The sequence below is a fragment of the Geotrypetes seraphini genome, chromosome 12 (genome assembly GCF_902459505.1).
Source record: "Geotrypetes seraphini chromosome 12, aGeoSer1.1, whole genome shotgun sequence".
Classification (NCBI taxonomy): domain Eukaryota; kingdom Metazoa; phylum Chordata; class Amphibia; order Gymnophiona; family Dermophiidae; genus Geotrypetes; species Geotrypetes seraphini.
In genome coordinates this window covers 15,033,293-15,059,809 of record NC_047095.1, presented here as the reverse complement: position 1 = coordinate 15,059,809, position 26,517 = coordinate 15,033,293, and the positions used below count along the sequence as shown (strand labels likewise).

The 26,517-nt window shown below is 39.6% G+C and overlaps 1 protein-coding gene across 1 annotated transcript in view; it reads right to left on the bottom strand.

The window, feature by feature from the left end:
- Positions 1-26,517, bottom strand: part of SASS6 (SAS-6 centriolar assembly protein) — a 175,667-nt gene that overhangs the window by 21,979 nt on the left and 127,171 nt on the right. The window contains exons 15-16 of the mRNA XM_033915970.1: positions 14,492-14,580; positions 7,029-7,123 (exon numbers count right to left, since the gene is read on the bottom strand). Coding sequence (XP_033771861.1) covers positions 7,029-7,123; positions 14,492-14,580 — 184 coding nt within the window. The remainder of the gene's footprint in view (positions 1-7,028; positions 7,124-14,491; positions 14,581-26,517) is intronic.

Genomic DNA, 26,517 nt, shown 5'->3' with positions numbered 1-26,517 from the left:
GAGGGAGCCCAAGCCCTCTTGCCCGGCCGACTCCCCGACGTCCGATACATCCCCCCCCCCCCGGCAGGAGCACTCGCACCCCCACCCCGAAGGACCGCCGACTTCCCGACAATATCGGGCCAGAAGGGAGCCCAAACCCTCCTGGCCACGGCGACCCCCTAACCCCACCACGCACTACATTACGGGCAGGAGGGATCCCAGGCCCTCCTGCCCTCGACGCAAACCCCCCTCCCTCCAACGACCGCCCCCCCCAAGAACCTCCGACCGCCCCCCCCCAGCCGACCCGCGATCCCCCTGGCGACCCCCACGACCCCCCCACCCCCCTTCCCCGTACCTTTGGTAGTTGGCCGGACAGACGGGAGCCAAACCCGCCTGTCCGGCAGGCAGCCAACGAAGGAATGAGGCCGGATTGGCCCATCCATCCTAAAGCTCCGCCTACTGGTGGGGCCTAAGGCGCGTGGGCCAATCAGAATAGGCCCTGGAGCCTTAGGTCCCACCTAGGGGCGCGGCCTGAGGCACATGGTCGGGTTGGGCCCATGTGCCTCAGGCCGCGCCCCCAGGTGGGACCTAAGGCTCCAGGGCCTATTCTGATTGGCCCACGCGCCTTAGGCCCCACCAGTAGGCGGAGCTTTAGGATGGATGGGCCAATCCGGCCTCATTCCTTCGTTGGCTGCCTGCCGGACAGGCGGGTTTGGCTCCCGTCTGTCCGGCCAACTACCAAAGGTACGGGGAAGGGGGGTGGGGGGGTCGTGGGGGTCGCCAGGGGGGTCGCGGGTCGGCTGGGGGGGCGGTCAGAGGTTCTTGGGGGGGGCAGTCGTTGGGGGGGAGGGGGGTTTGCGTCGAGGGCAGGAGGGCCTGGGATCCCTCCTGCCCGTAATGTAGTGCGGGGTGGGGTTAGGGGGTCGCCGTGGCCAGGAGGATTTGGGCTCCCTCCTGGCCCGATATTGTTGGGGAGTCGGCGGTCCTTCGGGGGGAGGGATGTATCGGACGTCGGGGGGGGGCATCAGGCTTTCAGGATGGGGACAGACCTTCAAGGGGGGACAGTGCACGGAAGTCAGGGGGGGTGAACGGAGAGTCGGGACAGCGCACGGAAAGTCAGGGCGGGCGAAAGGAGCGTCGGGCAGCATGCGCGGTATACCCGTGACCGCGGTATACCAAAGTTTTTGTACATATTATCGTGATTTCTGCGCGCTATACCCGTGTGCGCGTTTTATACGGGTGCGCATTATTTGCGTGAAAATACGGTAATCTGCTGATAGCTCTATATATGTCATCCACTTTTCCTGCAATGACTTTAACCCCTTTGAAAAGAATTCCTCTGTTTGCCCTTCAAACCATGATGTCACAGCTTCCTTGACATCTTCACTTGAAAACTGCTGTCCATGGAGAGATTTCTTCAAAACTCGGAACAGGAAATAATCTGGCGCCATCAGATACAACTTGGCCATAGCTGTAGCAACTCAAAGGGGTCCCTCTGGCGACTCCCAATGGTCTGTGACCATCTTAGTGATATCCGGATTTGAGGGAAAAAACGCCTTCAGAGCCACAGAATTACTGATAACTGAGCACTAAGAAGAGGAAGCTTGTGGAACTTCCAGCTTTAACTCTTGCAGTGAGGGAAATAATGCTTGAAAGCAAATAGGCCCACAATAGCCACCCTTGACCCCAGCACCTGCAAGTAATGCCAAGATGTCTGTGCTAGCCTATCCTGGAACTCCCTGATCTGATATGTGAACTTCACTCCACGGGCTTCCAAAAGAAAAATTTTGTTCTCCTTCATGCTTAAACAGATGCCCAGATACTCCAGGAACAGCGTCGGCTCCAGGTGACTTTTTCAGAATTTTATGACCCAGCCTAGGCTCTGCAGAAGCTGGACCACATGCTTCACTGCTGTCCTTCCTTCTAATTTGGATGGAGCTCGTATCAACCAATCATCCAGGTATGGATGCACTTGTATCCTCTCCATGCGGAGAGGTACGCTTCTACTACAACCATCACCATGGTGAAGGTGCAAGGCACCGTGGCTAGCCTAAACAGAAGAGCCGAGAAGTGCTGATCCAGAACGTGGAACCTCAAGAACTTCCTGTGATCCGAAAAAATGGGGATATGCAGATAGGTCTCTGTCAAATCCAGAAAGGTGAGAATTCCTCCGGCACCACAGAAACAATGATGAACTTACTGTTTCCGTGTGGATGTGCTGTATCTTGAGGGCAGTACTGACTGACTTCAGATCCAGAATCTGTCTCCAGTCTTATGAGTCTCTTTTGGGCACTATGACGTATCTGCCTAAGTCGAACTCTGCATCCGGGACAGCTTTTATGGCTGCTAGATCTAATAACCTCTTTACTGTCACTCGATTCTGACCACTTTCTCTAGCTTTAAGAACATAAGAACATAAGAAGTTGCCTCCACTGGGTCAGACCGAGGTCCATCTCGCCCAGCGGTCCGCTCCCGCGGCGGCCCATCAGGTCTGCAACCTGTGAAGTGGTTTCTGACCACTTTTATAACCTACCTCAAGTTCTATCTGTACCCCTCTATCCCTTTATCCTCCAGGAACCTATCCAAACCCTTCTTGAACCCCTGTACAGAGTTCTGGCCTATCACTTCCTCCGGAAGCGCGTTCCATGTGTCCACCACCCTCTGCGTAAAAAAGAATTTTCTAGCATTTGTTCTAAACCTGTCCCCTTTCAATTTCTCTGAGTGACCCCTAGTGCTTGTGGCTCCCCTCAGTTTGAAGAATCTGTCCTTATTTACTCTCTCTATGCCCTTAAGGATTTTGAAGGTTTCTATCATGTCCCCTCTAAGTCTCCTCTTCTCCAGGGAGAACAGCCCCAGCATTTTTAACCTGTCAGCGTATGGAAAATTTTCCATACCTTTTATCAGCTTAGTCGCCCTCCTCTGCACTCCCTCGAGTACCGCCATGTCCTTCTTGAGGTACGGCGACCAGTATTAAACACAGTACTCCAGGTGCAGGCGCACCATTGCGCGATACAGCGGCATGATGACTTCCTTCGTCCGGGTTGTGATACCCTTTTTGATGATGCCCTTTTGTAGGTCTTCACAGTCTTCCGTGTTTTTAACCCTGCTGCAGAGTTTGGTGTCATCAGCAAATTTGATAACCTCACATTTTGTCCCCGTTTCCAGATCGTTAATAAATATATTGAATAGTAGAGGTCCCAGCACCGACCCCTGCGGAACTCCGCTCGTGACCCATTGCCAATCTGAGTATTGGCCCTTGACTCCAACCCTCTGTTTCCTGCCCGCTAGCCAGTGTTTGATCCATCGGTAGATATCCCCTTGCACCCTGTGGTTCCACAGTTTTTTAAGTAGCCATTCATGTGGTACTTTGTCGAAGGCTTTTTGGAAGTCAAGGTAAATGATGTCTATGGATTCACCCTTATCCATCTGACTGTTTATTCCTTCAAAGAAGTACAGCAAGTTCGTGAGGCATGACCTTCCCTTGCAGAAGCCATGCTGGCTCGCCTTCAGTTGTCCATTGTTTTCTGTGTTCGCAGATTGTGTCCTTTACCATTGCTTCCATCATCTTTCCAGGAACCGAGGTCAAGCTCACAGGCCTGTAGTTTCCCGGGTCACCCCTTGATCCCTTCTTAAAGATGAGCGTGACATTTGCTATTTTCCAGTCCTCTGGGATCTCCCCAGTTTTTAGGGAGAGGTTACATATTTGGCGAAGTGTCTCTGCTATTTCATTTCTCAGTTCTTTTAGTACCCTTGGGTGGAGAATCCACAAAGAGGTCCAGAAGGGAATGAAAGAACTTGAGCTTATACCCACCTACTGAATAATTTCCAGTACCCAACTGGCTGAGGTGATCCTCGCCCACACATCCCAATAAGCTGACAATCTTCCTCCTATCCTTGGAGGTACGGCTCTTGACCTGCCATCGTAACTGCTTCTTAGAGGCCACTAAGGGGCGGGATCCCAATGACTGGGGATCCTACCCTCCCCCCCACCAATCTGTCTCAAGCCCTGAAATTATCTTTGTATCAAAGGTCCTCTTGAATACTTGCAAAAGCGCCTAGAGCCACAAAAATTACCTTAACCTGACCCTCTAGGGGTCCTTGGCCTGCTATCTGGTAAAGACTTTGGTTTATAATCCTGCACCCTGGCCATGAGATTGACAAGACCTTTATCAAATAGCAATTGACCTTTAAAAGGCAATTTGCTCAGAGTAGCCTTAGAGGATGAATCTCCCGTTTACTGCCTGATTCAAAGCAATCTATGGGTGGAAATAGCTTATGCAGATATCTTGCTTAGGACCTTGAACAGATCATATAGAGAATTTGCCATAAATCCACTCAAAACATAAGGAACTGAGGAAATGCATTGGCTTCTGATCCTGAAGCATGACGTAACTTCGAGTGGCAAGCAGTGCAATATATGATGTTGCCTTCAACCCCAACACTGTGGCCTCAAATTGCCTCTGAACAACCTGTGGTCCTGTGAATCATTCAACACTACTCCTCTTTCACTGGGAATCCATCTTCGACAGAAGAAACAGCTGATGAAAATCAGTGTCCATCGAGTAAAGCTTTGTCATGGCCTTGGCCACCCGAAGGGGACCCTTCAGTATTTCCCAAAGATCTGTCAACATCTTAGTAATGTCCAGATGGAAGGGAAAGAATATAGTCTGAGCCTTGGTGCTGCTCATAAGCAAGCATTGAACAGTAAAGTCTGTGGAGGCTTTATCTTTAATTCTTGGAGAGACTCGGTAATTATTTTCACAAGGGCTTAAACAGCCTGCACACAGTTGGATCCTGCCCGAAATCCAGGGCTCCCAACTGGTCGCTTACCTGACTCACCCAGGTGTGATGCTGAATCTCCTACTACTGAGGACCTAGACTGGGAAAGTAAAGGCATTGATGCCGAATCCACCATCCCAGTCTTCTGAGTGAACCCCTGTATCTTGCACATGGCACTTCTGTGGGGAAGCTGCGCTTTGGAGGGGGAATCCCTGGTGCTACTACAACCATGACCACCGAGGAGTCCATATGGCCACTGTAATTTAAGTACGCTTCATACATCATACCTTTGCAGGTGCTCCTGAGGTCCCTTCTAGGAAGGAAGATGCATGGCTTTGCTTCATTGGGAACACACTGTCACCATTTTCCAGCTCCACCTAGGACTTTTGATCTGGAACTTGAGCCATCTGGGATCCCATACCCCCAGAGAGACTAGAGGAGGCTAAGCCATACAGTAAGAGATTAGAGAAGCTGGGCCTGTTCTCCCTTGAAAAGAGGAGACATGATCAAAACATTCAAGATAATGAAGGGAATAGACTTAGTGGATAAAGGCAGGTTGTTCACCTCTCTCCAAGGTAGAGAGAACGAGAGGGCACTCTCTAAAGTTAAAAGGGGATAGATTCCCCTTAAGGAAGTTCTTCTTCACCCAGAGAGTAGTGGAGAACTGGAATGCTCTCCCGGAGTCTGTTATAAGGGAAAACACACTCCAGGGATTCAAGACAAGATTGGACAAGTTCCTGCTGAACCGGAATGAACGCAGGTAGGGTTGGTCTCGGTTAGGGCACAGGTCTTCGACCTGGGGTCCGCCACGTGAGCAGACTGCTGGGTGTGATGGACCACTGGTCTGACCCAGCAGCGCAATTTTTATGTTCTCTCACACCAGCTCACATGCTATGTAGCACGTGGGTCACAGACGGTCCTTGGCCGGCCATTCAGTGCAAATCAAGCATGAATCCTGGGTATCCTGTCCTGAGGATTTCATCTAGACATTATTTTAAGCCAAATTGAGGTGTTTTTAGGCAAATAGAGGCTTTTATTCTAAAATCAGGAAATCCAAGATGGCCACCATGGAAGAATTTTAGCACCAAAAATGACCAGTGGAAGCTAAAGGGTAAAAAAAAAACTTGGAGTAGGATTTTAGAGGTGGGGACCCAGTTCCTAGCCCCAGGAACCTTCAAAACCCCTTTTTACAGACCCGTACCCCTTATTTTTTTCATAGGCTGTAACAACCTGTACTCACTGTGCCAGAAGCTGCTTATGCTGAAACTGCAACCAGAGAAAAGAGCAGACTTCCTCAGACAAGCCAAAAACCCAGACAATTTGCTTCTTTAGACTACACCCCCTCAGTCCTACTGGCTGAGCTGAAACCTCAAACCCCCACCAGAACACATGTGAAACGTCAGAGGGAAGAAACGCCAATCTTGGTGAAAAACCGCCATGGGGCCACTCAATCTGAGCTCAAGCTCTCAGCGGAAAAAACCTGGACTCCCAAGGTAACAGTCCCTGAGCTCCCAGACTGTTAATGCAGGCTGATCAAGCAGATGCCCTGCAAAGCAAGTTGCCTCTGAGCTAGACTTCTATCTTCAGCTAGAGATGTCCTGTAACAGGGATCCTCTGCAGCACTGAAAAGCCGCACAACCTGATAAAAACCCAAATATAAACGAAAAATAAACACGAGCAGAACAGAAAGGCTCGTACCAACTTGTGTGTAGAGAGGAAAACTGAGGAATTACAGGGCAGTCCAGAATGAGGGGAGGCAGAGCAGAAAAATGTAAATGAGGTTCTCTACACCAGATCTTGCAATCAGAGGTACACAACTCACAGGTTCAAGAATGATGTGCCTATTGCACTAGAAAAAGAGGTTAGGATAAGTTCCTGGAGGGAGAGTTCATAGAAAAGGATTAGTCAGGTAGACTTTGGAAAGTCATTGCTTATCTATGGAAAGAAATTATGAAAAACTGTTCTACTTTTTGGAATCTGCCAGGTACTTGTGACCTGCAGTAATCATTGTCTTAGCATGCGGGGTTGTTGTTTTTTTTTTTTTAATGTAAGATGCTGTTCTGCACTTTCAAGCCATTTCTAAAAGTATTCCTTTAAGAGTCCATAGGTGCTTCAAATTCAGCGAGATACCACTGTCTCAAGTATCTTCCAAACCTTGGAACACTACAGCCATACAATAGGTTTCCACCCTAGATTTTTGCACTATTATAAACAAGATACATATGAGATATTTCTATAGTGTTTCTACCCTGAAAAACCTCATCTCTTACCTGGATTATTAAATGTATTTTGGCTAAGCCCTCGTAAGGGTATGCTGTCTTCTCTTTTTTTAAAATATTTCAGCTCCAGCCCCATAAGTTCACCACTAAAGGAAAAATAAATGGTAAAATCAGTTCTTTCATCTTAAGGCAGGTTCTAATATCATTTAGCAGACTGACTCCAATTCAGCAAACTATGCGCAAGTTTGACAACAAATTGTGCTTTTATCTTCAGGACAGTCATAGGAGTACATCATGTATATCGGTACTTCTCAACCCTCTTCTGGAAACACATCTAACCAGTTAGGTTTTCAGGATTACCAGAATGGATTATACATTAGTTTTACATATACAGTATTGGAGGCTCATTGTATGCAAAACCTATTCATCCATATTCATAGTACTGAATAGCTAAGTCTACCTCCAGGAGAGGGTTAAGAAGTGACTTATGCATAGACAACAAAAAATTTACCACCAGTTACAGGCTTGTTAAAATACCCAGCCAACAACTTCAACTTTAATGCAAGTCTTGGGGCCTCAATCAAAGAGTACATCTTCATGGGACTATACTAACTAATCACCTGCACCACCTCAAAAGGAAGCATCACATCAGTAGATAAATTACTTGTATTTTTTTTTTTTTAAACCTACACAGCGGATTAACTTCATTGTTACAATTAAGAAAATTCAGAATGTACAAGTGGAATTTATATTGTAGAACTAGTTTCATTTAGATGCTGTATAGGACAGATGGTTTTAACTATCTGTTATTCAATTCCAGCAACCTTTTGTTATTCAATTTCATTTCCTGCCTTATCACTGAAACTTCTCAATATAAATTACAATCCATAAATCACACTTTACATACAGTGTTAAAAATAACATTAAATTCTCCCATCCCTCAACAATTATTTTTGCATGTATTAGAACTTTCATACTAAGACTATGCATCTCTACACTTCTCCCAGTATACAGGATGGAATGCATGCTATGATGTCATTTATGATGCTATGATGCATGCATGCAGTCATTTAAGTTCAGTTACCTCAACCATTAAAGGGTAACTATTTTACATATATACATGCTTCATTTCAAATTAAAACTTGGTGTTGAAATAAAAATTATGTTGTAGAGGATAAAGAAATTAGATCTTACCTGCTAATTTTCTTTTCTTTAGTCTACTAAATCAGTCCAGAACTTGCAGGCTGTGTCCATCTAGCAGCAGATGGAGACAGAGAAATAAAATTGTTCTGTATGATTTGCCCCTTAAGGGCATCATGCAACCTTAACTACTCAGTATTTTGAATTGCAAAGCAATGGATTATTTATTCCATGCACCTCAAATGCTAAATTGTGTGTTCCAGAAATTCAAGTAAATTAAAGAGACCAAAGAATTTCCATGAATAGGCAAATTCGTTTTTCACGTTGCAGATTTCAGATGACGTGTACTGACTTCTACTCTGTCACTGCCTAGTAGCTAAGTTAGGGCTCCTTTTATAAAGCTGTGTTACGCTTTTTTATCGCCAGCCGCAGCAATATTGACTCCAATGCTCATCAAATTCCTATGAGCATAGGAGTTAAGACTGCCATAGCTTTGTAAAAGGGGGAAAGGGGGTTAATTTTTATCAATATTAACATAGTATTATTTACCACTATATCCCACTCAGAATTTAATGCAATTTACAGATACTAAAATAAAATATACTAATTAAAACAAAAGCAGCTTAAAAACTCCAATAATAATAATAAAAATTACACCAATCAATCAAAATAATCTAGTTGGTATTTTTCAAATAAAAAGGTCTTCAGTTTCTTACTTAAATAAAAAAATAATTTGACTCTAATAAGTAAAGGTAAAGAACCCCAGAAAGAAACCACAGAAAAGGAAAATATTGTATCAAAAATTCTCAAAAAAATCAAAATCAAGCCTCTAGGGGTAAGGGAGCAAAGTAGCAAATGACTTTGCAAACAAGAAGAATGTTTGAATAATGAAATTCTCAATAAATTCAACACAAGTGCAGACATAAGCCTATAAAAGATTTGGAACACTAAACAAGCTAATTTGAACAGAATTTGTTCACGTATTGGAAACCAAGTGTAATTTTTTGAATAAAGATGAAATAGTGTCAAAGTTCTTAATCTTATAAGCCAGCCAAGATGAAGTGTTCTGAATAAACTGAAGCTTATTCAATAACTTTGTAGACAAAACCAAAAAGAATATTGCAACACAATAATCAAGTTGGAGTAAAATCAGTATCTGAGCTAAAAAAAGCAAGAGACATTTTGACAAAATAAGTTCTAACTAGATCTAAAGATTTTTGCCAAAGTTGGTTGATTTGAAATTCCAGGGTCATTGATGAACCTAGGATAACTTCCACAACTCTTGATTAAAAAGCTCAACTGAGAGAGACAAAAGAATAGTATTAGGTACATTAAATTTGGTTTTATTAGTGTTCCGCTTCAGCACATTATTCAGAGCCCATTGCTGAATCCTATCCATGCAAGAAGACAGTCTATTGACAGTATCACCCAAAGGCAAAGTTAGAAAGCAAAGATGACGGTGGGGCACACCACAATCTGGAGTCCAGAACTGAGAAACAGTTATTCTTTTGAACATAACTATGATTAAGTTTACAAAAAATATATCTTAAAACCAATCATAACTATAATGAAGTTTAAAAAAAATATATCTTAAAACCAATCTCACTCAATCTTTCCATCAACAGCGCATGATCCACAACATCAAAAGCTGCAGAAATATTGAATTGAAGTAATATGGTCTGCATACCTAAACTCAATGTGAGAGACAAAACCAGTAGCAGAGTTTCTATACTATGTGCAAGTCTGAATTCAAACTGTGAGGAATATAAACAGAAAAACCTATCTGATTATTTAGCAATGTCATAAGTTTCAATTTGTTTAGTAAAAAAACCCAAAACTGGTATATTTTGCAACTGAACCAAAGCTGGCAGGTAAAGATAAATCTAATCCAGATGCTTTAACTATTAGTGGGAGCAGAGAACCCAACTTCAACAGACTGAGCACATAAGGTAATCCAATTAACTGCTAGTGGTACAAATGGAAACAAATAAGCAGGACAAATATCTAATAAACACCGAGAATGAGAGACTTTCTGCAGTAATGAATAACCTTCATCGGCAGTTATCAGAAGAATAGTATTCCAACATTGATTCACAGTAACATCACTTTTAACAAGAGTAGTTAATATCCAAAAAAGACTAAGAAAAATCAGATTTCTCCTTTTTTACTTTCATAAAGAGGTGACCTAAGGTTGCAAAACTCTGCCAGAGGTGTTCAATTTCATGAGCAGAGTGATAAGAGACACTCTGTTTAGCAGCTGCAGACAAATTATTTAGTTTTGTTTGGGGGGGTTTTGTTTGTTTTTTTGCATTTCCGAACCATTATCGGCTCCAAGTAGTTCAAGTGAATACTGCATTTGCAATTGAAAATATTTTTGGAGTCCCATCCATCCTGGGAACTGTTTTGACACATCCCACAGGTTTTGAACTGGTCTGGTGAGAACACTATGAAAGGAGAAATTGCCGTTATTTGCTGGCGTATAGGACACACTTTTTTCCCCTCAAAATACGCTTAAAATATGGGGTGCGTCTTATGGCGCCGGTAATCACGAGTTGAAATTTCAGTTTATATTAATATACCATCATGTTGTTTCTACTTGCTCTCTCTGGCATTGTGAGATCTGCGTCACATTGTTTCTGGGTTTTGAGATTGAAGATTAAAAGTTACTTAACTACTGTACAGTGTTCCCTAGTTACATTTTGGTAGACATAAATAACTATAAAATTAGTACAGTAAATCATTATAGAAATTCATGAAAAAAAAAAAAACGTAGAAAATTTTTTTTCTTAAAAATCTTTGTCCTATACGCCAGCAAATACAGTAGATCTTACTTGCTAATTTTCTTTCCTATAGTCCCACCAGACAAGAGACCCATCCTGGCATATAGTTATTGAACCACTCTACTTCAATGCTATATTTTTTTCTTATAATTATACATTATCAAATTTATTCTGAGATTCAATTTTTACCTGGCAGGTTATCCTTTCCAAACTGAGTATAATATATGGACAATAGGGTGACCCCCCCCCCCAAAAAAAAAATAAAGTTCATGGGACATGACCTCCACATATCTATTTTTGTTTTATGTCTGACCACTGTTATTTGTTCCAAATTACTGTACAACATTTTTGGTGAACATTCAGAAGTTGCTGAACAATTTTTAATTTAATACATAAAATGAAAGTACAGAATTGATATTAATATTTTCCTCTAAACCTGAATTGTGAGCAAATGCACATGGAAAGAAATTACAGTTGAAAATAGGCTGCTTGGCCTAATGATTTATTACAGTTTTTTATTACTAATGATTTTATTACTAATGATTATTACAATTGCAGTTTTACACTTACTCACATCATGTCCTTTTGTTTTATCAGGACAAAGTATTAGATTCAAGATTGCAAGCGGGTTCTCTGAGGAAGCCAGAGCGGCGAAACGCGTCAGGACCCAGCTAAATCAACGCTATCTGAATTTTTCAGCTAAGTTACTATTTTTGAAGTTCATCTATTGGAAATCACTTAAGAGTTGGACAATATTTTGCATTTCATAGACGATTGAACATTATGAGTTTATCTATTAAGCACTTCAAAAAATCTTTTACAGTACACATGGTGCAATGATAGATACCATAAGAGTCTCTTTAGGGGTTTAGTCCCCACATTGAGGTCTTAAATTCCATCTTGGATTCTGAGCACCGTTTAAGGTTAAAAGTTATTTGAAGTAGCTTTATTGTTCCTTTACCAGTTTGTTAGTTGCTAATGATTTATTATACATTGTTCAACGTTCAGTGATGACTGGTAACTAACATTATTCCATAGTAAATACAAAATGTTTATATGTGAACGCTGAACAGCAGTCCTACATTCAGGCAGTATTCATTAGTGAGGCTTTGGAGCAAACTGGATAGGTCTTTCTGTGCTGAGCAACAAGGCAAAAGAGGGCCTGCTTCTATACCTCATTCTTTGTGAGACTTGAATTATACTGCTGAATTAAGGCAATTGCTATTTCAGCAGAGTCATTGACTACTGGCATTGATGATGCTGATTCCTTCAAATACTGGTGGTTTGGATCATCTCTCCGGTTTGCAGGATCTTTAACCAGAAATTGTTGAGCCTTTTCTTGTTCTACAGTGTCAAAACCACCAAAGACATAAGTTTTCTTTGTTATATATGATGCCAGACCGATGGGAGGGCAGTCGAGGCATTTCACCGAACTTGTACCCATAGAAGCAATGCCACTTAGAGACGGAATGGGACTGCACAGGAAGGAATTCATTCTGCAAATATGCCATAAAGTCTGTGAAGGCCTCCGGTTCCTGGGGTGGAGAGTCACCCTGAGATGATGGAAGAATGCGGCTCTGAGGCTGCGGAGGGTCCTTCCCTGTGCGCGGAACCATCAGCCATGTCAAGCTGAGCCAAGCCAAGCCAAGCAAAATAAGTTGCCCTGACGGGCTAGCTGAGCATTTAATCACCTGCTGAATCAGGGGAGAAGCTAAAGCCTTGTACTGCCGCCATTCCTGGCTGTGCCACACAATGCGTGGAACAAAAACGCACCAAAAGCACCTCATTTGCACAATCCTGGCAAGAATCCACATTAGGAGAGCCCAAGGACTCCATCCCAACATGTTTGGAAGCAAAAATTGAAATTTTGGAGAAGCAGGGAGCTTTTGTTCTCCATGCAGGCAGAGCTAAATAAGCGATCCAAGCACAAGAAATCTAAAAAAAATTGACAAAAAACACCGAATAAAATAATAAAAAGGAAGGAGTAAAACACATACATCCTGCTGGCACACATGCAAAAGGAAAAAAAACTTTACATGGAGTTAGAGAGCACACTGAAGTAGAGCAGAGTCACAGAGAAAAAAAATCCAGATTGGATTCCTTCTGCATATGGCACATAGCCATTGGTTTACTATTCACTTGTCTAGAATGTCTTACATATTGCACTGGAAAAAGAATTTGCATGGTTTGCTGGTAGTTCACCGCTCTTCCCCTCCACCTATGGCATTGATGGACATGTGTATATGGAAATTATTTGATTTAAAGCAAGAAAAATCAATACAAACTTATACAAAAAAACAAAATGGGTGAAAATCCACAAATGAAAAAAAAAAAAATCACCAAAGTATTGAAAACGCCGCTGGACTTTTAAACGCTTCTGCAACTATTGCTACAGGAGTAAAAAGTGAAAATGCAGTTTCAAATCGCTTTTGAGACTAATATAACACCAGTGAGAAGGAAAAACATTGTTAAAGTGCTAAGCTTTTTAAATCGCTTCTGCAACACAAGCGTCTTACAGCTATCGACGCATATGATGTACTACAATAAGGCATGCCTACTATTTATGCTCATGCATGCCAACTTAGTATTTCTTGGTGCATGCTCACATTTATGCCTCTTCCCGTGGACTATTCTGCCACTTTCTCCAACAACTGATCTGAGAGAATTTCCGTGGAATTCCACGGAGCTCGTTAGCATGCAAAGTTTTTGCAGGATTTCTTGCGTTTTTGGAATCGGGAAATTTACGGGCACTACAACAACCCACAAGATTTTAACAGTCAGGAACTTCCTCAGTAACCAATCCTGAAGCTACCCCAGTCTACCTATCACCAGCTGCTGGAGACAGAATTATTTTTTTAATTTATTTCACAATTTTCATAAATGAGTACTAATTACAAGTACCCAGACAACAATCTAGTCCACATCATGATAAAAATAAAGAAATTACAAAAAGAAAATCAAGACTAAATTAAGTCATAACATCGCCTTAATATATAATCCAAAACTAATTTCCCTTGTTATTAAGTGTCTTTCTAACTAATCTGGTTTAAAAAAAATGGTATATTTCACATCAGCTAAAAAAAAAAAAAAAATCAAACATTTAGAGGGAAATTTCAAGAAAAAAGTAGCTCCTAAAGCTAATACTGCAGGTCAGCGAGACCAAGAATAGTTTGCGGAATCCGATAGGCTTTAAAGGCAGTCCCCCACTGCAACTAGGTCTTCATCTCTCCCCTATCTCCCATAGACACAAAACTTTTGAGTAGCTAAGGATGCAACAGTGCCCTTAAGAGGTTAAATCAAAGAATTATTTTATTTCTGTTTCCATCCACTGGTCAATGGACACAACCTGCAGGTCCTGGATTAGTCTGATGAGGGGCCAAAGAAATTGTTTTAATTCACCCTGAGTAAGCTGGGTAGGCAAGAAAATGATTTTTTTTCGTCATCACTTAATATGCTGCTAAACAGCTTATGTCAAGGCTGTGAAGCACTAATAAAACAAGAAATACAAATCTCTAAGCAGCAACATTCCTATTACTCTGTTTTACCTTTCTGACTTTATCTGTCCATTAGATGAAGTCAAACTGCTCTACCTACTTTTCTTTATTTGCAGCAGTAGAGAGTCCTGGAGGCTGAACATCTGCTGGAACTGCATTCATTTTTGGGAACTGGGCATTAAGCTGAACCTGCAAACAAAAATGAAAATTTTCCACCATACAACTTATTTTACTTTAAAGCATATGAATATAAACAAGTTAAACTTCCATTCTGTTTTAATATTAAGACCAAATGAGAAGATTAGGATCTTATCTTTGATAATCTTCATTTTGTAAATCCACAGAGGAATCTGTAATAATAGGAATTTAATCTCTACCCGCAAACCAGGTCTTGCAAAAATCCACACCCATTGTTTTCTGCTCCTCCTACTTAGCTGAGGAACACAGTTGAGTCCAAAAGCAAAATAACAGCACTGGAACAAAGCATACATATAAGGGAGCACAGAAAACTTCCCCGCAAACTAACATCATTCTGTTCATCAACATATAAGAGAACAATAAACAGGAAACATGAAAAACAGGCATGAACATTGCAGCAAAATGAACCAGAACAGAAATAATGTGCATACACAGCACTCTAAATGTGACTTTTAGTGATTTTGGACCACCAGAGGTATACAGTGTTTACTGCTCATCATAACATAAAGCACGAACATCACTTCTTCATTGGTCCGTTCTTTAAATATAACTTTTTTTTAAAGCTTTAAACTTTTTTCCAGCAATTAATTTATCTATATAATAACTGAAGTTCTTAAGCACGTATCTTTAAAGACATAGAAGGAAGAAGTAGGGAATTACAGGCCGGTAAATCTGACTTCTGTGGTAAGCAAATTAATGGGAACGCTTTTAAAACAGAGAATAGTCAAGTTTCTGGAATCCTGTGGATTACAGGACCAGAGGCAACATGGATTCACTAGAGGTAGGTCCTGTCAGACAAATATGATCAATTTCTTTGACTGGATAACCAGAGAATTGGATAGAGGATGTGCGCTAGATGTGGTGTATTTAGATTTTAGCAAAGCCTTTGACAGTGTTCCACACAGACATCTAATAAATAAACTGAGCATCCTTGAGATGGGTCCCAAAGTGACGGGCTGGGTCAGGAACTGGTTGAGTGGAAGGCGACAGAGGGTAGTGATCAATGGAGATCGCTCTGAGGAAAGGGATGTTACCAGTGGTGTGCCTCAAGGTTCTGTTCTTGGGCCAGAGCTCACTGATAATACCCCAGATTGGTTGTGGTTGGAGTGGCGACTCATGTTCCCTTTACGATTATGTCATGTTCTTAATATTAAAATGCCTAGATTATATAAAGAAAACAAAATATTTATGGATACATGGAAAACTCTCCAATATGTTAGTAATTTAACGCCTATTCCAATCTATAAATCAACAAATCAAACTATATGGTTAAACTCCAAGATTCAAATTGGCGGATTTAAGGTGATCTGGAAGCATTGGATGATTGCAGGTATACGAATTTTGGGCGATGTTATTTCAAATGGTAAGCTGCTTGACATTTCACAGTAACAACATAAATATGGTCTTAATAAATCACAAATGGTTGCAACTGAAGCAGGCTATTCCGGAGGGGTTCTCTGAATGGAAAAATCTCAATAATCAGTATAGTCTGAAATTCTTATGCTTTCAGGTGGACTTCTTGGGTCACCAAGCTGCACAGTGGTATAAATTGATAAACAGATTTATTAATAAAAAACCAAAAAATGAACTTAGGAACATCTGGAGCATTGAGAGAAAGCATCAAATTACTGCATCTCAATGGCCACGAATTTGGTCTTAGAGAATGAGATCCACAGTGTCTGCATCTATGAGACAAACTTGGTTTTTTCTTTTACATAGAGCATTTTGGATCCCAGTTAGATTACAAAAGTTAGATAGCTCTAAGTCTAATAGATGCTGGCATTGTAATCTGGAAGCAGGGACTTTAGATCATTTTATATTCTTTTGTCCCTGTATCATGGCATTTTGGAAATTAATTTGGTCTCAAATTAATTGTTTATTAGAAAACCATGTAGCATTATGCATCGCTTAGAATTTTGATTAAGCGATTAATCAAGAGAAATAATAAACTTGAAACTAGCATTATCATATGATACAATTCTATTTGGAACGTCCATGAGAATAAAAAGTCAAATTTCATCTAGCAATAATAAACTTTTATTAATAATGACAGGAGTTGCCATTCAACATATCACCAGAAATTGGAAAAATTACACCAGGAATCTTTTGAATTAGTATCCTTTGGGAGTCAGAAAGGCGAATAATAATGTTCTGCATGAGAAGCGGAGTTTGTCTTGGAGAACAAAGTGTTTCAGAAGGTAGGTAGGTGCAGTGCCGAATAGTGTTTTGAAGCATAGGCAACCAAATTTGAAAATTATTCTGGCCTTGACTGGTAGCCAGTGCAGTTTTTTGAAATATGGAGTGATGTGCACTGTCACAAATTAAGGAAGATTCATCTGCAATGTTTTTGGTTATGGCGGTATAGAAGAATAAAGTTATGTTATGTTACAGGCACTGTCGCAGCATTCTTTGCAGATCCAAAGGAGTTCCGTCTTGGAGGGGTTTAGTTGTAATTTGTTGACAGACATCCAGTTTTTGATTTCCGAGAGGCAGTTTAGGAGTTTCGCAATCTGGGCATCACGGGCTTCTCTTAGTGGTAGTTACAGTTGGAGGTCATCCACGAAGGAGTAAATCTGTATTTGATATTTGCAGGCTATGTCTAAGAAAGGTCTAATGTAGAGATTGAATAATAGGGGGGATAGCAGAGACCCCTGTGGAACACCATATCTGATTGGTTTCGATAGCACTTCATTGAGCAGAATGCTTCGGGATCTGTTAGGAAAGAAGTGAACCATTTTAGTGGAATGTCTGCAATTCCAATTTCAGAGAGCTTTTCAATGAGTCAAAGATGGTCAATAGTGTTGAATGTTGTTTTGAGAGATTCAGCAACACCAGAAGGACATCATTACCCTTATCCATGAGTTTCCAGCAGTCAATGACAATGTCGAGAAGGATGGTTTCAGTACTGTGGTATTTCCAGAATCCAGATTAGAAGGCGGGTAGAGCTCCTTGTTTGTCGATGAAGGAGTGAAATTGGTTTAATACTGTTTTTTTACAGGATCTTGGAGACGAAGGGTAGGTTAAAGACAGGTCTAAAGTTGCCGGGCACATTAGGGTCGAGCATTGTTTTTTTCAGGATTGGTCTGATGACCACCAATTTGTAGGCCTGTTTGTAGAGAAGTGTTGATGTTGTAGGTAACGAAGTGTTTCCAAGACTTAGAAAGGAAAACGCCTTTTGAAGGAATTTTGGATAAAAGTATTCTTCTACTTGCCTAGGAGAAGCTGGTTGAAGAAGAGGGGTTATACCTCGGTCATCTGCCGCATGCAGGTCAGGATCATTCCAGACGTCTGGTGAGTCAGTAGGAGATGGAGAACAACAGTAAAATTCTTCTTGAGTCCTCTCAGGATCTTGCCAAGGGTGAGTAGGTAGCAGTAAGAGAGGGTTTGAATGTGAAGGATTAGAAAGGTTATCCAATTTATGTGTTTGAGTGGAATAGAGGCTGAATGAAAAAGTGCAGCACTGTCCAACATAAGCTGTTGAAATAGGTTAAAAAATGCTGAGGCTTAAAGAGGTATTGATGATTGTTAAATGAATTGCTCTGGAGACATTGTAAGCTGTGGAGATGAACATTTTAGTAGGGGAGGGTCCACTTCTTGATATAGTATAGATGCTGGACGTTTACCTTTAATGGATGCCTTAGAGAAAACACTTGGGATAGTAGAGGACTGGCCTAAGGAGTCATTCTTGGAATGCTAACCTCTTGATATTGAAGGAGGTCCTGTTGTGAAGGAAGAGGACTGTGATAGAAAAGTGGACCGCAGGAATTTTCTTCCCTCCAGCTGATCGACTGGAAGATGAAGCACAAGAGGGTCCCTCAAACATCGGCAAATTGCTGGCTGGCAATGAAAGGGTACCTTTGTCGGAAGTCTCCACTTGTTTTTCGATGCGGGATTGTTCAACATCTGCCGATTTGTTTTTGTTGTCTGATGTCAGAAGTGGCAGTGAACCTTCCCTAGTGGTACTGAAGCAGGACCCTGGGGGGAGGAAGTCTTTGACAAGGTATGCTGGCTTGCTGCCATTCTGGCAGGGAACAGCAGAATCTTGCTTTGCTGCAAGTTGTTGGTCATTCAATGGTAGAGGAAACCGCTGGGTCCTAGTGTTAGTCCTATTTAGCAGAGAGAATGCGTTTGAATTTTTTTCTTAGACATCTATGGGAAGAAAAGGAAGAGAAGAATAAAGTGAAAGGGAAAAAAACCTTCAACCTAGGGCTTCTCAGTTTTGTTTTGTTTTTCTAAGAAATAAGTGTAGTAAAAGTAAATCTTGTGAGAGGGGAGAGCTGTGACCAGTGCAGAGCAACTAAGAAAAACCCCATCACCTTAGGGCACAGGTGTCAAAGTCGGTCCTCGAGGGCCAGAATCCAGTCGGGTTTTCAGGATTTCCCCAATGAATCTGCATGAGATTTATTTGCATGCACTGCTTTCAATGCATATTCATTGGGGAAATCCTGAAAACCCGACTGGATTCCGGCCCTCGAGGAGGGACTTTGACACCCCTGCCTTAGGGGGAGGATCCTAGAGAGGTGGGAGACCCTGCACATGCTCTGGAGAAAGAAATTTCTGCCTCAAATTTTTTCCAAACAGACCAATTTTCAAAATCTTTGGGCTGCCAGTCAGACGGACCCCAACCAAAACCTCCACCCCCACAGAACCTCAAGTTTCAAGTTTAATTAAAAATTTGATTAAATCGCCTTGGAATCCCAAGGGCTCTATCTCAGGGCACCTACAGCCTGTGCTTAAGCTTCTGACAAGGTCAGAAGGCAAGCTTACTCCCAGGGGAATGGACACCGAGTTCCGAGGTGGCACACAGAAGGTTGGCTCCACAGGTCCACCTAAAGCTTGCCCTGTGAAGCTGCTCTTCCTTCCCCGGATAACCCCTGAATAAGGGGTTTCAAGGCACTGAAGCCACCGAAAATAACAAACTTATGTCGGAAAAAAGAATAAAATAAGCAGAGCAAATCAGACCTTTTGCACAGTTCACTCACAGAAAGAAAAAACTGATCCTCAGCTAAGTAGGAGGAGCAGAAATCAATGTGTGTGGCTTTCTGCAATACTCGGTTTGTGGGTAGAGGTTAAACACCTATCGTTACAGACTCATAAAAACATAGAACTATGATGGCAGATAAGTCTGCCCATCTGCAATAACTATTATCTCTTTCTCTCCAGAGTGAATGTCACAGAATTGTCTTTCGTTTGAAGACATGGATCAGAACATAACAAGCAGAAGGGCCCAGCAGATCTTACTTCAATTTAGTTCCTATTTCAGACGCTTCCAATTAATGGCTTTTCTTCTAACTACTCAAAAAAGGAAAAGCTGAGAACTGGGATAGATGGGAAATATTTTCTAGGACAATATCCTGGAAGCAAAGCTCAATTAAACATACTTTGGAATCCTAGTGTATGCAAGTCTTTTGTGCTATTCAGGGTGACTCTCCAGAAAACTAGATTGGTTAAGTATGTCTCTAGGAAACTGTTAAAGTGAACATGTAGAACAGTGATTCTCAGCTCTTTACTGGAGCTCTGGATTTCAATTTCCTTATTTCATAAACCAAAAAAAACAACACAGAACTTGGACTGGCCCTGTGAATGCTGGATGCTGCCATGTGTAAAAAACTGGCTTCACTCTTGAGTCAGGTACTCTGGGCCGAGGATGCTGCAGACATAATATTCACAGCTTACTAGATAAGACAATCTCAACTAGTGAGTGCTATTGGCTAAATTCAATGTACAAGCACATAAAGTGCCAGAGAGATGTAGATTGTGCCCCTGCTCAGGACCATCTCCCTAATGAATGAGGGTCAGATATAAGTTTACAAAAGAAAACCATCTGTATCATTTCTTGCCTAGGATGCACTTCCTCCTGCATCAAACAACCAATCTAAAACTAGTCTATTAAAGATGTCAATCCAAGAAAATAGGCTAACCAAACATAAAACAACAACAAAAAAAACCCCACATACACACAAACAAGAGGAAAACTAATTCTGAAAAACAAACAAACATTAAAGTGCCATTTCTTAAGGCAGAAAAACACTAACTGAAAACCAAGGAGGACTTGAACAGCAAAGATCCCAGTCATAAGGAATCATACCTACACTGGCAGTTTAATGACTTAAGTTACATTGCTGTTACTTTTGGCAGAGCTAATTCCTGCCTGCAAAGTCTGAAGCAGTTTTCTATTCAGTAGCCACTTCTTATAAAATAATCCAGTGGCCATCTTAGAGATTTCTTTAGCTTCTGAGACTATAAGGGTACCATCTGCCCTACAATAATTTATATAACTTATTGACCACTAAATATACCTCAAGAAGCTGGGTTCAGAAAGTGTTTTCTCCAGATTCTTCACTATCCACTTTAAGACTCTAGAACTAATATGTTATGTGAATAATAGTTCACTAGTATAAATTTTAAAATTAAGATAGTAAACTAGAAAATCATTATTTGGGGTTTTCTTTTTTCCAAAATTCTTTATTCATTTTTCATCTTACATCAATACACAATATTACATCATTTAAAACTTTTACACATCACTTGAATTTCTTTCTATTGTCATCATAAATACATAAATTTATTCCCTCCCCACCCACCCTTCCCACAAAAATTTCAATAAAAAGATTCTAGAACTTTGCAGCGCACAAAGATGGCTGGGTAGAGGATTAGCTCTGTTGTGACAGGCAAATTTTATTAAGATTTTGGCAGTTAAAATTAAAGAAAAGTGAAGGAAAAGAGAGAATTGAAGTAAGAAATGGCTTCGGGTAAAACTAGTAAAAATAATCCGGTGAATTCAGGAGCAGGAAGTAAAAAAAGAACAAAAATTGATTCGGTATCCCCGACAGCGGTCCCGTTGCCTCAGGAAGAAATTGATAACAGTGATTTGATGAATGAACTTCAGAAAATTAAAGAAATAGTAAGTGATAACGCTAAAAATATAAAAGATGTGAAGAAGGAAATAGAGAGTCTGACAAATAGAATGCAGGCAGTTGACTTCAAAATTGAGCAGTTAGAAAAGCATGCTGAGAAATCTGAGACAGAGATACTGGTGTGTAAAAAAGATCACAGAGAAATAGAGGCGTTGAAAAAGGATTTTGAAGACTTATCAAATCGTGAAAGAAGGAATAATTTGCGTCTGATTGGGATACCTGAGGGGATTGAGCAGAATGATCCTATTCAATTTGTGACTAATTTTATCCCAAAGATCTTGCCATTTAAAAGTTCTTTTCCTTTGGAGATAGAAAGAGCACATCGGATACCGATGAAAAGATCAAATAGTCAGAAGGGTCCCCGTCCAATAATCTTTAAGCTGCTAAGACATCAGCAGGTGGTAGAGATTATAAAGCTGGCTAAAACAAACAAGGATCTTAAATGCCAGGATTCTAAGATCTTTATAGTACCTGACTTTGCAAAAGCTACAGCCTACAAAAGAAAACAGCTTTTGGATTTAAGACCTAAACTGAGAGCAATGGGAGCAAGATATGGATTGATATACCCTGCTATTATGAGGGTAACTTATGAGAATAAAACTTATAATTTTGAAGAAGCAGCAAATTACAGGAATTTCTAGATCAATATAATTTGCCTATGGTTTCATGAAAGTATTTAGAAAATGTAATAAATAATATACTTAGATTATTTTTGGTTTATATTTTTGAGTGAAAATTGAAAGATATTTTATAAAGAAGGAAAAAGTGGAAAAAAAAAAATAGAAAAGGAGAAAAATATTTTCTAGAAAATTGTTGAGGTTAGATTAAAAGGGGATCAACATTTCAAACAAGATTTAAAGAATAGAAATGAAAATTTTAAAGAGACAATAAGAAAAGAAGAAAAGAAGATTTTGACAAGGTAAGAAGAGGGATGGAGCATATAGGAAGAGAAAAAAATATGAGGAACAATTATAAGATTTGGATGGTTTCTTAATGTGAGTTTATAATTTGCATTTGAGCGTGACTGAGATAATAATATGAGGACACATAACTGCTGCATTGGAGAAATGTGGGAACTTAGAATATAATAAGATGAAAAATACAAGACTATTGATGTAAAGAGAAGAAGATGTGAAGATAGACTGATGGAAATGACTTGAGCATTATTTAGATTTACAATTTGCATCTGAAATTGACTGAGATATAAGGATGATGTTGCAAAAATACTTTATTGGAGAAAGATGAAATAACAATCTGCAAGAAGATGGAATAAGAGACTGAAACAGCAGGATGAAGATGTACAAGTGTTACAGTTGTGCAGAATGGAGAATAGACTGTAATAGATTGAAGATGCAATGAAAATTAATGAGAGTTTTAAAAAATATGAGGTCTGCTTGGTTGAAATGTTTGATCCTTCTTTTGATGTAAGGATAAAAAAAAAAAAATGAATATTATAGGATGGAGTGATGTATGTTCCATTGAAGTTGTGAGAAACTTAGGTTATACAAAAAAATAAAATAAAATAATAATATTAATCTTGGGGGGATATATATTGTAAGAAATGGTTTCCGAAATATTGGGTATATACTTTTATAAATATATTAGAGGTATAGGATGGAAGAATGTTTGGAAATTTGAATGAGAGGGGAAGTATGTAATAAAGAATTATAGTAAATATGGGTATTTAGGGTATTGAAGAATGGATTGACTGCAGGAGAATTTAGTGTTGGTTGTTTGAAAGATTAGAGAAAGAAAAATGAGTATGTTATTGCCTGTGGGGAGTTTATTTTTGCTCAGTAATATGTGCGTTTCGAAGTTTGCATTTGTGTTAGGGGAAGGGAGGGTGGGGGATGGGAATAGGGGGGATGGGGAAAGAGGGGAGGGGGGGAGAATCATATATTGGTTTAAGGAAAAAGAAAAAATGTATATTTTATGTTTGAGTGGATTATATATGTATTTTATATTTTATTTGTAAAATGGGTTTTAAAATTTTTTCTTTGAATGTAAATGGCCTTAATCACCCTATAAAAAGGAAAAAGGTATTGGAATATATTAAACAACAAAATATAGATATATGTTTCTTGCAAGAGACACATTTGTCTGGAACAGAGTCTATGAAGCTGACAGATAAGTGGATAAAACAATGTTTATTTGCACCAGCGGTAAAAAAGAAGGCAGGAGTTGCAATATTGATTAATAAAAAATGTCCAGCAACATTTAATATGGTTAAGGCAGATCCTCAAGGAAGGTGGTTACTTGTTGACATGAGCATGGGCAGTAATACAATGGCGTTACTAAATATATATGCACCTAATTCGAATCAAAGTGAATTCTTTAAATCTCTACAACAATTAGTTTTACCACTGGCTACTACTAATTTAGTGGTGGCTGGGGATTTCAATGCTGTTACAGATCCAATAATGGATAAAAAGCCTAGTAGAATAATGAAATCAATGGGATTAGATAATTTGGTACAAGTATGTAATTTAAAAGATATATGGCGTATTCTTCATTTTAATGATCGGGAATTTACATTTTGTTCACATGTTCATCAATCGTTCTCAAGAATTGATTATATTTTTGTTTCAGATCAGATGGTACAGCAAGTTATAAAAGCTGACATAGAACCAATAGTAATATCTGATCATGGTGGTATATGGATAGAAGTTAATTTAGTAGATCCAGATAATTCCAAACCTGTATGGAGGTTTGATAATACATTGCTTGCTGATTCTAAATTTTGCACAGAATTTCAAAATAAAATAAATGAATATTTTAGACCTAATGATTTAGAGGAAATTTCGATTGGAATTTTATGGGATGCTTTCAAAGCAACTATGAGAGGACAAATTATATCATATTCTGCATATAAAAAGAAACTGTTAAGAAAACAATATGTGAATTTGGAAAAAGAAATTAAGAATTTGGAATTAAAATTGGTTAATAAATGGGAACAGGAGACATTTCAAATATTGTTTAAAAAAAAATGTGAATATAATGAAATTTCCTCTGGGTTAGTAAGGAAAGATATTTTTGCTCAGCAGGTGGTGTATTATGGTAGTGCAAATAAGGCTGGAAGATTATTGGCAAATTATTTAACAGCAAAGAAAAGGAAGGAGAAAATAAGCATAATTAAAGATGAGTTAGGAAATTCTCATTCTCAAATTGGAAATATATTAAAACAATTTTTAAAATATTATAAGTCATTGTATTCTTCAGAGGCTTATTTAAATAAAGAGAAAGATGGGATGGATTTTTTGAGTTTAGTTGAAGGTCCTAAGGTTCCTGATCATATAAAAAGAAGTTTAGATAAACCTATATCATTAAAAGAGTTACAAATGGCATTGAAATCCCTTAGAGTTGGGACCTCTCCAGGTGGAGATGGATTTACAGTAGAGTTTTATAAAGAATTTCAAATTTCCCTATTACCGTATTTATTAAAATTATATCAGGATCAACTGAATAAAGGTTGTATATCAGGCACTATGGCAGAATCTTTAACTATTGTTTTGCCAAAGCCAAATAAAGATCCAACATTGGTTTCAAACTACAGGCCTATATCTTTAATAAATGTAGATGGTAAATTATTAGCTAAGATTTTAGCATTAAGATTGGCTAAAGCTCTTCCGCATATAATAGGAATGAATCAAACTGGATTTGTTGCTCAAAGACACTCTTCTAATAATACTAGACTGGCATTTCAGATGTATTATTTAACAAAACAAATTAATGATCCGGCTTTTTCGGTTTCATTAGATGCTGAGAAGGCTTTTGATCGTGTAGAATGGAGTTTCATGTATCAAGCTATGGAATGGTTTGGTATTGTATCATTTTTATAAATCCGGATCCAAGCATTGTACAGCTCCCCAACTGCTCGCTTATATATAAATAATAATTTTTCGGATGTTTTTAAGTTGCAGATGGGGAGTTAGACAAGGTTGTCCATTATCTCCTTTGCTCTTTGATATAGTTCTTGAACCCTTATTATTAGCTATTCGACAGGCAAAGGACATACAGGGTATTCCATGTGCTGGAGTGGAATATAAAGTATCTGCTTATGCAGATGACATCTTGCTTCATTTGAGGAATCCGGAAACAACAATCCCATGTCTACTGAAGGTCATAGATACATTTGGAAAATTCTCAGGATACAAAATAAATTGGACTAAATCAGAGATTTTACCTTTAAATGTGCATTGTACAAAAGGTATACTTGATACTTTCCCTTTTATATGGAAAGAGGATGGAATAAAATACTTAGGTATTTGGCTGAATAAAACACTTGAAGAGGACAATAAGAATAAATGAAAAATTTTTATTACAAAAAGTTACAGAATTGTGTGAGCAATGGAATCCTTTTAAATTTGTCCCTGGCTGGGGAAGAGTACAAACTGTTAAAATGATGATTTTGCCTGTGGTTTGCTATCAATTGGAATGATACCAGTGTTTTTTTCAGGGGTCCTTTCTATAAAAAATTAAATAGTATTCTGATTAAATTTATTTGGCTGGGTAAAATTGCAAGAGTGGCTTTAGTGTCTTTGCAAAGACCAATTAAGGAGGGTGGGGTAAATTTTCCCAATTTTTATAGGTATCACTCAGGCCTATATCATGCGCCAAGGTATGTATTGGGTCCTCCCAGAGCTTTTGGAACAATTACCAGAGTGGTTAAGGGTGGAGAGATCACTTTATCTTTCCACTTAGGCTTGATCTTTTGCTTGGTATAAAGGTGCCTAGAATACGTAAAGACAATAGAGTATTAATGGATACTTGGAAAAACATTTAGGTTTGTAGACAATTAACTACTGATTCTATTTTAAAATCGAAACAACAGACTATTTGGGTAAACTCCAAGATACAAATAGGCGGGTTTAAGGTTGTCTGGAAAGATTGGATTAAAGCAGGTATAAGATCATTAACGGAAGTAATTAATAATGATAAGATGCTTGAATTTTCACAATTGCAACATAAATATGGTCTGAATAAAAAACAAAGTTATAAGTGGTTGCAATTG